This window comes from Doryrhamphus excisus, chromosome 13, assembly GCF_030265055.1.
Source record: "Doryrhamphus excisus isolate RoL2022-K1 chromosome 13, RoL_Dexc_1.0, whole genome shotgun sequence".
NCBI classification, from domain to species: Eukaryota; Metazoa; Chordata; class Actinopteri; order Syngnathiformes; family Syngnathidae; genus Doryrhamphus; species Doryrhamphus excisus.
In genome coordinates this window covers 12,752,515-12,766,699 of record NC_080478.1, presented here as the reverse complement: position 1 = coordinate 12,766,699, position 14,185 = coordinate 12,752,515, and the positions used below count along the sequence as shown (strand labels likewise).

The 14,185-nt window shown below is 39.8% G+C and overlaps 2 protein-coding genes across 6 annotated transcripts in view; both read right to left on the bottom strand.

Annotated features, from left to right (window-relative positions):
• Window positions 1–14,185, bottom strand: part of trappc12 (trafficking protein particle complex subunit 12) — a 37,216-nt gene that overhangs the window by 14,163 nt on the left and 8,868 nt on the right. For all 5 annotated transcript variants that reach the window (XR_009132368.1, XR_009132369.1, XM_058090374.1 and 2 more), the window contains exons 4-11: window positions 14,069–14,182; window positions 8,156–8,294; window positions 4,202–4,314; window positions 3,916–3,988; window positions 2,765–2,838; window positions 903–1,001; window positions 722–825; window positions 42–129 (exon numbers count right to left, since the gene is read on the bottom strand). Coding sequence is in view for 3 of the 5 variants with exons in the window: in XM_058090374.1 (XP_057946357.1) it covers window positions 42–129; window positions 722–825; window positions 903–1,001; window positions 2,765–2,838; window positions 3,916–3,988; window positions 4,202–4,314; window positions 8,156–8,294; window positions 14,069–14,182 (804 nt within the window). In the remaining 2 variants the exon portion in view is untranslated. The remainder of the gene's footprint in view (window positions 1–41; window positions 130–721; window positions 826–902; window positions 1,002–2,764; window positions 2,839–3,915; window positions 3,989–4,201; window positions 4,315–8,155; window positions 8,295–14,068; window positions 14,183–14,185) is intronic.
• LOC131140183 (uncharacterized) lies at window positions 9,914–12,655 on the bottom strand. The gene is made up of 2 exons (XM_058090375.1): window positions 12,272–12,655; window positions 9,914–11,494 (listed from the first exon to the last, which is right to left on the bottom strand). Exons 1-2 carry the CDS (start codon window positions 12,504–12,506, stop codon window positions 10,131–10,133), a joined length of 1,599 nt encoding a protein of 532 aa, XP_057946358.1. The 5' UTR covers window positions 12,507–12,655; the 3' UTR covers window positions 9,914–10,130.

Genomic DNA, 14,185 nt, shown 5'->3' with positions numbered 1-14,185 from the left:
GAGGTGCATTATTTTTCCACAGTGGCTGTAAAACGACTTACCACAGGGTTTTTCGGGTCCATCTTTAGAACTTCAATAAAGGATGCATGAGCTTCAGCATAGTTGTTCTGACTGAGATAGACAAATGCCCTGGAAATCAACATGAACAAATAGTGCTTATTATGAATCAATATTTTTTTAAACATTATATAAGCATCATGTACAAAAGTAAATATTTTTGTATCTTTTTATATAAAGTAAGACTTAACCAAACAACTAAAATCAATAATTCTTATTAAAGTGTCAAGCATCTTGACAAACAGGTCTGATGTTTGCATTTTTAACAGTAATCTTTGTTCATTCAGATGAACACTTGGCAGGCCAAAAGGGAATGAGGTCATGGTTCTCAAGTTCTTTCATAGTATACAGTTCTTTCAAGTATACAGTTGTGGACATTGCTTTGTGCATGGGGGAGCCTTCCACAAATTGCTCTCATAAAGTTGGAAGTAAACTCATTTTCTGTGTTGACTGTATTTTGTACTGGATAGCAATACACATTTGAGTGCTTGTTGTATCCACTGTGATGGATTCACAGCCTTTTCTGGAATGCATTTAAATATGAAAAGAACACAATTCTTACATGCAAGATGCAGCTAACATCCGACAACAAATGTGACAGAACAACCTCTTTTACGGCTACTACACACAAACAGTGTACATAAGGTGCTGAACACGAACATACCTGTTCATCAGAACACATGTTGTGAGGCTGGGCTTGATGTCTGTGGTCTGACAGGCTTGCTCCACATCCTCGAAGTACATCTCAGCTGTCTTAATATCTCCAATCTGAATGATTTAAATAGGAATGTCAATATTTTTTTCTACTTCCCTACTTCCTGCCCGTTTTATGTGTGTGTGTTAACCTGCAAGAAGATGCGTCCTATGCCGCTGAGCAGCTGCACTCTCTGCTGGGGTTCATACTGGATAATGGATTGGTAGACCTCCACAGCTAGAACATAATCCTGCGGTGGGACATGGACATTGTGTGACAGGTGAGAGTTAGAAAGTGAGAAGACTGAATAAAAAAAAGAAAGAGCTTCCCAGAGAAATAGAAGGCAGGGCCACATTGAAATGAAGAGACTGATAAGGTAAAGGTGAAATAGCAGGAGGCAGAGACGGGTGGAGGACAAGCCAAGTAAGTGGAGGCGGACTATGGACAGAGCATTAATCAAACATATGGAGAAATAGCAGGGCAAGGTGATCCTCCTCCCACCTCCACGTTGCTCACTAGACTGCTGAGTGGGGCCAGGGAGCGAGGTCAGACAGGTGTGTGTGAGAAAATGTTAGTGTGTGTGTGGCTGAGACTCATCACTCGGGTTTGTGTTCCTGTGTGTTTGGAATACATCCACAAATTGGGAAAATGAAAAATACAGAAATCCTAAATCAACATTAGTATCCAAAACACTGTGGATCCTTCTACCTGCATGCCAACAGAACAACAGAACCGGGCCAACTAAGTTAATGTTAATAATCACGACACACAAGCACCAGACTTGATCGCCAGAACACCAGAGTTTTATTGCAGGTTTGAATGATCTAACACCAGGCATAATAACCTCTAAGACAAGCTAATGTTGGGACCCTGATGTCACTTCCTGTCTCCCCCCCACTCAGCTTCCCTCACACTGGAATATACTTACAGCAAGACAGGAGCATGAGTCTTTCAAATGCCTTCAATGGCTTATTTTCTCTTATTGTGTATATGATAACGTAATACGAGCGTAAAGATGACTATAGGGGTGCTATTTCATGTTGAGAGGGTTCTAATAATGTTTTAGAACGTCATAAAGACATTTTCTATGCTGTAACTGTGGAATTATTTGATTTATAAATTTATAATAAATATAATAAAATATATAAAATATAATAAATATAATATATATTATAAAATTATAATATATAATATATATGTATATTATATATATAATATAATATAATTTATAAAAAAAATTATAAAGGACATTTATTGATTTAGTGAATATATTTAATGTATTTATTGATTTATGGAAATTTACTCATCACAGTTTGGTCTGGAAGTAATTAACTGTGAACATTACCATTCTGTTGTTGCAAGAGAGTGAAAATGCTCTCTTGAGCATTTAGCAGAATGTACAGTCCAAGCTCCACCCACTAAGTATTTGGTGTGCAGTTGTAGTCATCCATTTTGGGATTGGCTTAAATTGAAATTACTTTGCTGTCTCAGAATTATATATAAGTCAGTTGTACATTGAAATATTTTATTAAATATTTTTTGGGGGGCATGACATGAATTAAAAATGAAGCAACAAAGTTAGCGAGGTAGAAAGTAATACACAAAAATGACTGTATAATAACTTAACAGAAGGGTGTTAAAAAGTGCATAAGTGTCATAAGTGACAATAGTTGGTTATTTGATTTGATAATGGAAACAGGTTATTAAATACCCTACCCTAGAAATAAGGTTTGTACGCTGATGTGTCGTACTGCCACTAGATGGCGCTGTGTCTCTCCCTACAGTCTTTAACTGCATCCCCACCCTTCCCTTTCCTCCCTTCCCACTTGCTGGCTCTCTCACTGACCAAGAATCCAATTAGTGGTCAGTCTGGGGGGATTTCACTGTGAATCCTCCAGCAGCATGGCATCAGAGATCTCCCAGGCTCACACACACAAACACGCACACGGCAGCATCACTCCCCTCCCACGTAGACTCTAGACACTCATATGAGGACACTAAACACCGACGTACCTTCATCATGAGCAGACAGTTGGCCATGGAGTAGAGGACACGGCTGAGACGAGATTTCCACAGCTTTAGAGATTCTAAAATCATGAAGGCATACAGGGCAGAGGTTTTATTGTTTGAGGTTGAATTCCTGTTTTCATTACATCTGTTTGTCCGCTGCTCTGAACACACTTTAACTCCCTGAAAAAACCTCCTTTCTTTTTAATTAACTTCTCCACGACAGGGTACATTTTAAGGTGAGGTGATGGGGAAGGAAGACACTGCGGCACTTTTCTTCTTTCCCTCCGACAGTACCCCCCGTGGAAGAGCTTCTGTGCAGGCCCATTATTATTCATTGCAGCACACCTGTGAGTGTGTGCCTGTCTGTGCATGTGTTGGGGAGGGGAGCTAATCACTCAGTAGGGGTCTGATGTGCGAAGGCATGGCCTTGTGTTATTGACTTGACTGTCGGCTGTCTGTGTGGGCAGGCGGAGGAGAGAAAGGGGGTAGAGCTATTACACTGCTTTTAGAGGAGGAGCAACTGGCAGCACTAGTGCGCCATCACACACACACTGTATTCACACAAACATCATCCCACCAGTGTTTTCCCAATTATAAACGAATGTCTTGGTACATTTAGCTCAGCTTTTTCCAATCGGCTTGTTGTTATTTTTCATTGCTTTAAATTAACCTTACTCTATCGCTTCTTGTGCTCGGAAAAAAAACAAAAAAAAACAAAGAAAGTGATCCGAAAAGACTGACAGCAGCCCGCATTGAGATTTATTGCTATGTTGAGCAATTTTGAAGGGCGAGAGGTCTGCGTGGGGGTGATGATTGTGAAAAAGTGGTGATTACAGTCTATAACGTCTGTCTAGTTCCCCACCACATGTGCAGATGCAAGTGGCTTGGCTAAGACTGATGTGTATTGATCTGTTCTGCGTGCAAGGCTGGAGAGACCGTTTTGATATTCACCACGAGTGCAAAAGCAGTGAGGTGCTAAACACTTTGAGAGCTCGACATCGATGTGTTTGTGTGGTTGAAAATGTTTGTGTGGTCGAGGTATGCTGCAGTCCTACACCGGGTGTGCCTCAGTGTTGGTTTGTGTGTATAATTCCCCAGCGTAATGCGGTCTGGGACCGAGGCCAGGTCTGCAGCCTGAAGTGCGTGTGACTTACCTTGTCTATTCTCCTCTGTTAGGGTGAGCATGCTGCCATCTTCTGCCAAGCATTTCCCCAAGTTCTCCAAGATCTGTTGAAGAAAAGGATTCACTGCCAGAACAGCGTTTCAGGATTTCTGTATGCGTATACTGGAATCAGCATATTCCAAAATGTGACCATATGTGCTTGTTTGTATAGTTTGGCTTAAGTATTTATTTGGCTGAACTGCATTTTTGCAAGTGCTATTTATTATGCAAATGGTTGTGTTCATCTAAAGGCTGTATTTGTCACTGCATGTACTAACTGTGAGGCAGACAGTTTTGAGGTTGTGCAGGCGGTCCAGAGCCTCCTGAGGCTTTGCCAGGTGCTGGGGAAGCTCAGCATGCAGTAACCGCATGGAGAACGGCACCATGGAGCCTGTTAGGGAGAGGAGAATACAGAGAAAACGGAAGACAGGGGAACATGTTTGGGGATAGGAGGGAGATGAGAAAAGGGGTGGGATGAGGACATTGCAGGAGAGAGGGGAGAGGAAACAAGGGTGCATGATGAGAATACAAACCCATCCACCCACCCACACATACACACACACACACACACACTGCACACAGCCCTGGAGGCAAGAGCGTACAGATGGCATTGAGCTATCTATGGCTGCTTATTAAACCCTCTCATCTTTCCCTCTGTGTGCTGCACAGCTCCATCACTCATCTCCATGCCTCATCCTTCTGTCTCTTGCCTCAACATCATTCATGAGACATCGTGTGAAAAAGCGAAATAAAGGTGAGTCCTACAGTGGAACCTTGGTTAGCATCATTAATCCTTTCCAGAAGGTCCAACACGGAAACCGTTTTTCGTGTTTTGTCATGAGTTATTTCTGAATTCAGTAGTGTTTCTCATTTTAAGTCAGTGCTTTTCTTTTGATCACTGTAGCAAAATAAACCAAAACGAAGCCAAAGAAAGATGCAGTTGCCAGCATTTGATAGAGAATGTGATAAACACCGTTGATTTCCGGTTCCTATTTCCATGTCTAATCGAGCAAATAGAATGCTAACAAGGACAGTTGCACACACCCAGTGTATTAATAACATGACAAGATGCATGCCATATTGTGTGCTAATTGGAAAACATCCAAACAGAGGCAAAATGTTGGTGTACTTTTTCATCATTAACCGAAAAAACACACAAAGCAGAGTATATGCTAAACAAGGTTTGGTTGTATCTCAAATTCCATCTTGCTCAACCACCTCGTTTTACTTTCTATTACTACCTCCACCTCTACAATACAGCACATGTTTGACCTTAACAAGTGCAACTGCCCTCCAATTTTGACTTTCTGCTGACCGGATGCAGCTCCTCCATTTGTGGCTCAATTCTTAAGTCTGATGCTCTTGGGGTGTCAGCAAGTTTCATCAGCTTAAAATTAAGACTCTTAAAGCCTTTGATGTCTCGGTGCAAATTTGGAACTAAACAAATCATGACACTGCCGTTAGTATTTCATATATACAGTATATGCCAGGAGATATGGCAATATGCAAGAATAATTGAGATCTGTATAATATAGCAAGCTAACTACCAGCTTAATTGTTTATGGGGCAACCACAACTGTACTTTAATATAACAATATTTTATGTGAAACTATAATGTATCTATATTTGATTGATTTATATTGTTAATATTAATTTTAAAGGGATGCAAACAAATAATTATTGAACGACAATGTATACAGGTTAGTCACAAAAATTAATAACTGACAAAAACACATTCTTTAGCTGTAGCACAATGGCAGTCATCACCTAAGGCATTTAAAGAATTCCGTCATGATAAGAGACAAGCATCGGGCCGAAGAATGCTCTATAGTACTTCTGATGTCAGAAATTAAAACTCCTGTCAGTTTGTCTGCAAGCAACTTGCAGGGCACAAAGCATTTAATATTGAGCAGAATCGAGTCAATCAGTGCAGTCTTTTTAAAGGTTGTGGTTTTGTGTTTGTGTGCGTGTGCAGCTGTGTCTCTGCAACTGCCTTCACTGTGGTAGCCCGAGGGGCGAAGCAGATACTAAGTAATGGGAATACATTAGAGAGTTATTCATGCAGTGTAAAAAGAGGACAAACTAAAGCAAAGAGCTGCTGCAGACAAGTGGAGTTGCTCAAGCTTCTCGACAATAAAAAAAAAAAAAAACTAAATTCTGATTTAAACATTAAAACATATTTTCAATGTATATGATTTATATTGTAAAAAAAACAAAAAGGAAACAACAAATTAAGGTCTTTAGAGGGCTTCTGACTATCCCTATGAATAGGCGTACACAAGCATTCTTCTTATTGACTATAGATATATTTACATTCAGTCGTCCCGAACATCACTCCCTCAAAACATCGATGAGACCTGACATTACACTAGATTATTTTATTATCTTAGTCAGCCATGGCCTGTCTGACATGATAGAGTGGAAAAAAAAATATATCCTCCGATTCTGTGTGGAAGTGGTAAGTGTTTGGCTTTTTACTTTGTTCTTTTTCCGCACTCCAATTGAAACCCTTTCTTAAGTTTAGAATAAATAAATTGGTGGCTAACGAGTTAGCTTTCTAGCATACTATGCTGAATGCCATGGCTGCCTCGTGTCCTCTGCAGTGATCCCGTTGCCTGTGCATGAGCATTCATTCATTCATTCATTCATTTTCTACCGCTTTTTCCTCACGAGAGTCGCGGGGGTGCTGGAGCCTATCCCAGCTGTCTTTGGGCGAGAGGCGGGTACACCCTGGACTGGTCACCAGCCAATCACAGGGCACATATAGACACACTCACATTCATACCTATGGACAATTTGGAGTCGCCAATAGACCAAGATGGCCAAGGGTGGAATTGAACCCTGGTCTCCTAGCTGTGAGGTCTGCACGCTTGTGCATGAGCAATGTGAATAAAGAATAATAGAAGTGTAAAGGTGACTATATGGGTGTTATTTAGTGTCTACTGACTCTGATAATGGCAAAATTTTTGAAAGTTATTAATATGTTTTCTATGCTCAAAAAATGAATATATACTACATTTATACTACTTTTTAAAAATATTCCTACTTCACAATCTGGAACCAATTAGCTCCATATACAAGGGATAACTGTGTTCTCATCATGGGCTTGAATGTCTTCTTAATTGGGGCATTTAGTGTAATCATCCAGGATGGAATTATAACGCACGCCTTTATTTAATAAAATACAATAGTAGTTAGTTTGACAACACTCAATGAAAACGATGAGAAAGTCCAACTAACTCAGTGAAGATCTAAGACTTGTGTCTACTGGTGTAGACACAAGTTGGGAATGTCTTATCGGGGCATTTGTTAACAACCACAGATTGTAGGATGTCTAGTAACCACCAAGGCTTAAGCCTGCCAAGATTCAAAAACTGCTGGAGCTCCACCGAAATTTGCAGCTGCCCACACAGACAGGCCAGATGCCTGTTTTTGCGAAAAATTGCGACAGAAGTCGCAGTGTCTTTTTTTTGTTTTTTTTACATGTATGTTGAACTAAAGTTGCCTCTGTACTGCTCTGAACGTCTCCAAGACTCTGGTCCTCCTCTCAGCCTTCTGGCAATGAATGGCAGCCATCTGCATTGCCAGACTGTCTGCCTGAGAAAGTAAGTAAACCTCTCTCCTTTCTCATCTCCTCCATTACCTTCTCTTTAACAAAGTTCTCGTGCACAGAGGTAGTACAGAGGTTTGCACTGTGTACTCCCTAATGTCAATTTCCCTCTATGCAATCATAACAGGCAAACTGAAAGTGAGGACGTGGATGGGCGATGCTGGGACACATTTGGTTGGTCAGGCAGTTGACCCGTCGCTGATCAGCGACAAATATCATTGGCGAAAATGTGTTGGGAAATTGAAGGGATTAGACAAAATTGCCGGGTCGTGCATAATTTGCAGGGATTGGTTGAATTTAGTCCAATTGGTGCAATTGTAACATCACAAAATCCTGGACGATCTGAACGATTGAGTGATTTTTCCATAATCAGAAGTAGAGCCCGACCAATATGGAAGTTTGGGGCTGATGCTAATACCAAGAGCTGGGGAAAAAAAAAAGATAACCAACATACTGTATCAGCCAATATATAAAAAAAGATCATTGGTATACACAGGATAAATGAAATAAGGAAGTTGAAATAGTGAGATTGTCAACATATGGACATGCCTCTCTATGATTTATATATTGACACACTATCAAAATGGAAGTGTGCAATGATTGTGTGTGTGTGTGTGTATACCTCTTCTTCCAGGGTAAAGAGTGGGGTAGTATTCATAGAAGAGGTCAGGTTGATCCAAATTGCCAAAAGGCTCAAATTCCAGTTCAGCGTTTTGGAAGAGGTTCAGCTTGGTGAGAAGGGCCAAACGTGCAAACCAAAGCTAAAAGACAGGCACACACAAAACACATAATTATTTCACAAAGAAATGAACCGTGTGTGATTTTATAATGGGTTTATTTGGACACAAAAACACAAAGCAAATAAGAAACCCTTATAAATTAACTTAAATTTCATTGCATAAAATCATTATTTGATGCCCTATCAACCAGCAATAGTTCTGAATCCCACTGGTTATGTGACCATAAAAGGGATTCACAAATTGTTGGCATTTGAATTTAATTATAATTTAAAAAATGAATAAATACAAGACAAAAGCCTCAAGATCTCAACTTGTGGGGCAAGGAAGATTCTTAGAAGGTGAGGGTTCAGCCAAGAATTACAAGCTTGTAAATGATCTCAACGGAGCTACAACCATAGTCTTCAGGACAAACATCGGTACCACATTTGCTCATACCAGATTGAGATTTGGCCTAGTGGCCAGCAACCTGTTGGGCAAAGTTAGCTGGGATAGGCTCCAGCAAACCCCTCTCTGAAAATCGGTCTTGGATTTGTCTTCCGGCACGACAACGGTCCATACACCCAAAGCAACAAGTCAATATGCAGTGCATTAAGATCCAGGACTGGCCTAGCTGAAACTTTGAGTTGCCAAGCGACAGCCCTGAAATCTCCATGGTTTGAAAGGATCACTAAGGAGGAGTACAAATCTCTCTTGCCAACGATGTGTTCTCAGCCAAGTATTATTAGTATGTTGTACTTGGGGATTCAAATACTCATTTCACTCATTTACCTCAAAACCTTTTTAGAGTTTAGATATTCTGTCTTTGCTAATATAAACCTACCATAAAATCAAAACTGTTCATTTCATGGGGTCAACTTATAAAATCAGCATAGGATCAAATAATTATTTATAATTGTTAAAAAAAAGTTGAAAAACAATAAAAAATGTAAAGCTTGCTTCATAATGTTTTTATCAATGTTAAACTGTGTAGCATAGAACAGGTCATATCATATCACAGTAATCCCTAGTTTATCACCATTAATTGCTTTCAAATGTGACCATAATTAGTGAATTTCCACTTTATACCACAAAACGTGGTTTTGCTGGCTGATATCAATTTTTACAAAATATCTATATTTACTTTAAGCACTATATCAAAACCAAACATATCGTCGATATCAATACAGACTGGATTTGCGCTGTATCACCCTCATTCCTGCATGCAGGAGGGAGTAGCGGTGTAGCAGAAGCCCGGAGGCTAGCAAACAGGCTACTGCGTCTGCGGTGGAAGAAGTCATCAAGGAAGCAATAAGTCAATAATATAGAGGTAGTTAAAATCCAGATCATAAAAACAATAATTTTCACCACCTTGTGCCACAAACAGTGGGGAAAAACGGCTTTAAAAACCTGCTGGAAACGATGGACTTGTGATAACCGATGACAATTTCTACCGAATATACAAGGACGTCAGTCAGACAGGTGCTAAGCCTGATGCAGTTGAAATATACCAGTACCAGTACCAGTGATCTAAAAGTTTACTTTGATATGTATGCTAATATCTTAGCATCACCTTTATTTTGCGACATTTGCACAAAAATAAGTTAGAACTGCAAATCGCATAAGAGTTGATCAGTTGTGACTAATGCACTGTGATGCTACAATAAGAAAATAATATGTGATGCTTTTGGCAAATGCAGAAATTCGTGCTACACGTATTAATGAGAGCAAAATTAAGTAAGGCACTATGTATAATGTATCCATGTAGAGCTTGTGGACAAATATTGCTCAAAAACAACAGTGTCCCACTTAAAACATTTTATTGAACAAAAAGAGACAACGTTTGCAGAAAGAAGTCATATCAATACACTAATTGTCATATTACATGTGCACATTTTTGGACCCATCCAGTGTGACATTAACACTTGGACACAGGTTGGACACAGTACAGCAAATGCTCACAATCTTGTGAAGAAAGGTGACCTCCTCGTCCTTACATTGCAGATACAAATTAGCAGGTATTCTGTTATGTAGCATCGCAGACTTTATGCGCACATTATCAATCACTCCTTTCACAAGATTCCTCAGCTTTACTATTGCTGGTGTGTTTACCACATTCTTGGGTTCGAGTAGATGTTTGTTTGAGGGCCAATGGTTTTTGACCGTGGCACACCACAGGCCCTTGTTGTCTTCGATATCAAATCCTCGATCAGACAAAACAATATCACCTGGTAGCAGTTCATCAAGGAGGCCGCAATTCTCGGTGACCTGTATGTCAGATGCACAACTCCCCCATTCCTTAGAAATAAACACTATTGCACCTTGTGGCGTGATACCAAGCAGGTATTTTACAGTGTGTGTGTTTCTGTTGGAAGACCATGACTGCCTTTGTGTTTGGGTGACCCTTGATTGCCTCTCTATATGCATTTGGAAGCAGTCAACAATAATGGCTACACGTTTGCCAAAGGTTTCCAAAAACCAACATGGCATCATGGCTTGCAAACAATGCCTTTTGGGCCACAGTACCAAGGAGTTAAGGCATGAATACAACACATCTACAGTGTTGGTAAATGCAGTGTAAATAGTTTCACATGAAACCTCGAGGAGTTGTGCTAGGTGTTCAATTGAAATTCCAAGCCTTAGACGAGCAAGTGTCAATAACACCATATGAAAGGGGGACAGCTTGGACACTGGCAACGAAGGCTTAACCTCATCTAATACCACCATAAAAGTAGCAAGGCTTGGTATTCCTGTGTAATATTCGATGGTATGTGCATTGGCTTTGAAGAAGTTTTCATCCATGTTATTTTTGTGTAGCTCACAGCAAAGCTCCCTCATTGGCAACAAAAATGCAAGTTCTTCAGAGCTGCTCTGCCCCAAAAATCGATGTATCTGGGATGCCGATTCTTGTGGTACTTCCACACCCTTAACCAATTCCTCATCCTTTTTCACATCGCCAGCCACTTCTATGGGATTTACCGCTTGTACGCTGTCAACCGCCATAGCCTCTGTTGGGTCTTCCACTTCCTTTTTTTGTGGTGCCTGTGTCTTGTTAACAAGTTTCTTGACATCTCCCAGCGTTTGGAATTCTGTGTGTTGTCTTGATGCTGACCTTTTCTTTTGCCATTTTACAAATCTGTGATAGTAGTGATCCGGTGACTTTATGGCGGGTGTATCTTCATGCTGTAGGTGAAGGCTCGGAACCCAGTCAGGGTTTAAGACATCCATTGAATGTGCTGGTTTGCCTTCCAAAGAATATAGTGATTACTTAGCATCATACAAACATGCCTAAAATGAAAGTAGCACTTTGAAACAATTTCAAATCTACACTAAAAGACCTTATATGCTGCATTAGAGACTGGAAAGTGTGGAAAAAAAAAACCCTTGGACCTTAACCGGTACGAACTTGTATGTTAGTCAAAAGTACAAAAGTAAGCAAGTATTTTCTTTGTGAAAAGAGTTAGCAGTACAGTTAGCATCACTCTATCACGTTTTTTCTGAATACATGAATAAATTATCTGTGTTTTGTAGTTGAAAACTGCTTAGTAGCCTGAAATATGCACATTTTAGCTAATTTTACATATTCTTGGCCTAAATCAAGCATTTTCAAAAATACTAACAGCTAAATTAACAAAAATACAAATGCAAGGCATTCAGAAGATGCGTTTAAAGCTGTGATATATCATATTTTACATGTCTGGTATCTTATTTATGTCTGCCTTACATTAAACTCTAACGAGATATTGTTTGTTAGCATCATTATATTTGTCCAAACAAATGTAGCTTTAGTTGTACCAGTCATTAAAATGGATCAATGAACTGAAGAAACAAGGGTGGTCTAGTGTTCTTTTTCCCCACGACTGTATGTATATATACATTTTTGTAATGGTGGTGTGCCGCGAGATGTTTCTAGAAGATAGTTTAGTTAACACTGACATATGTTTCACGTTTCTGACTACTCAGTTCTCTGAAATGCAGCATAGCACAAATAACACATAATGTCGTAATGCTTTGTCACTCACCTGAGTGAAAATGTCTGGAACACACTTTCAAATTTATATTTGTGCCGTATGTTATGTCTGTCCGTTGTACGGCTTCTAACCAGGCCATCCGTCTTTTCTTAGTTACTTCGGAGTATTCAGTCCCTTGATTCTGATTCCAAGCAGGGAAACTATAGTAGGATGTTTTCTCGAGTCGTCCGTGTTGATGGCGGACTCGGTCACTACAACTACGAACGCAGCAAGTATGTCTATCCATGGCCTAATATGTATAAACACCACGTGTTAAGTTTCTTCTTGCTAATGTTTGCAAACATGCAATATCCATCCCATCAGCCACCAGGGCGAACTGAATGATGACGTCACTTAGATGCGTTCAAGCGAACTGGGACGTTGGAAAACGAGTTGTCAGGCGATACAAAAGTGATTACATAACGTTTGTATGCAAACTATTAAGATCTCAACAAATTTTGTCCCGTCTGTTGACTTTTTTTTAAATTTACTAAGAATGCCATCTTTTAATTACATCCAATACACAATTTCAATCAGAAATGGATGGAGAGCCTTTGATTCACACAGCAAATGTTTCAATAAGATCACATTTGACAGTATGTGGCATGAATGTGCAGGAATACTGACTTATCTTATATGAGCTTATATTAAAACATGTTGTTGTACTGCTGTGCGATAGTATATATGCCATAATGGCATTAAAAAACACAGTGAACACTATGTTCACAACGGGATGGAACACATGGAAGATACTCATCTGATTATGAATGTAAGGAATCTGAAAAACACACTCACCACATTATCCAGTAGTACATGCGCTAAGATGCAACAGTTTTTTTGTAAATATCAACAATGAAAAAAACACAAGATGCATCACACACGCTGCCATTTTACACAATGTTAGCATGATGGCCAACACGTGTTTTGTACTTAATGGATTATTTTGTATTTTTGGTGCACTTTTGTTAAGAGAATCTATTTCAGAAACTCAGATGTCATTAGCCGCAAACTCTACATATATACATGTTAATTACACAGCAAATTCAAACAATTATCAGTCAAAAATAAAACAATATGACCCACTATCCTCCTAGTGGGATATACTCGTAAACATACCTGTAATTCTTGGAACATTAGTGTGGGTATTTCAGTGCCTAGCATCACATGACTGATGGTCCAGACCAGTCCAAATGGTCTTCTTAAATTCTTTATTACATTGGTGACTGTTCCAGAGATTTATTTGAATTAATTAACTAGGGCAGGGATTCCAAACCTTGGGATCTAAACCCAAAATGCATCACTACCCAACTAACTATAGTTAGCCTCCAATTTATTTATTCTAAATTTAAGAAGAGACTGGGTAAGAAGGGCAAAGTAAGAACCCAAAAACTTAAGCCATGTTCAAACCATGACGTGGTGAAGGACGACTATATCTGAATGCAAAATGCTCTTACCACAGTTCAATAATACAATTGATTTTCTGCACCGCATTACGTATAATGTTCAGTCTAAGTGTACTTAATACATACATAATACATACATAGGCGTACCTCATCTTCTGTATCTTAATTGAACAGCTGGACAATTTTGCCATCAAACACGACTGCTTCCCTCTCATCAGCAATGATGCCGGGTTTCGCCAAACACTTAAAGCAGATACCTTAGCCCAAGCATCGAACTTGCTCGGCGCTGCCGTACATATTATGTTGTGTTCTCTGAAGGCCTTTAAGTGCGTCTTATAGTGTGGAAAATACAGTATACGGTGAAGCCAAGCCACCCCTTCAACAAAGTCAGATGTCTGCATCCTACCTGCAGTGAGTTTGTGGTATGGGAAGAGGGCTGTCCAGCTTTTCCATATCCCTGCCCATGAGCAGTCAGAAGACGGCCTGTCAGATCCACTGCCGCTCGCCAGTTCTTGCTGCTCTG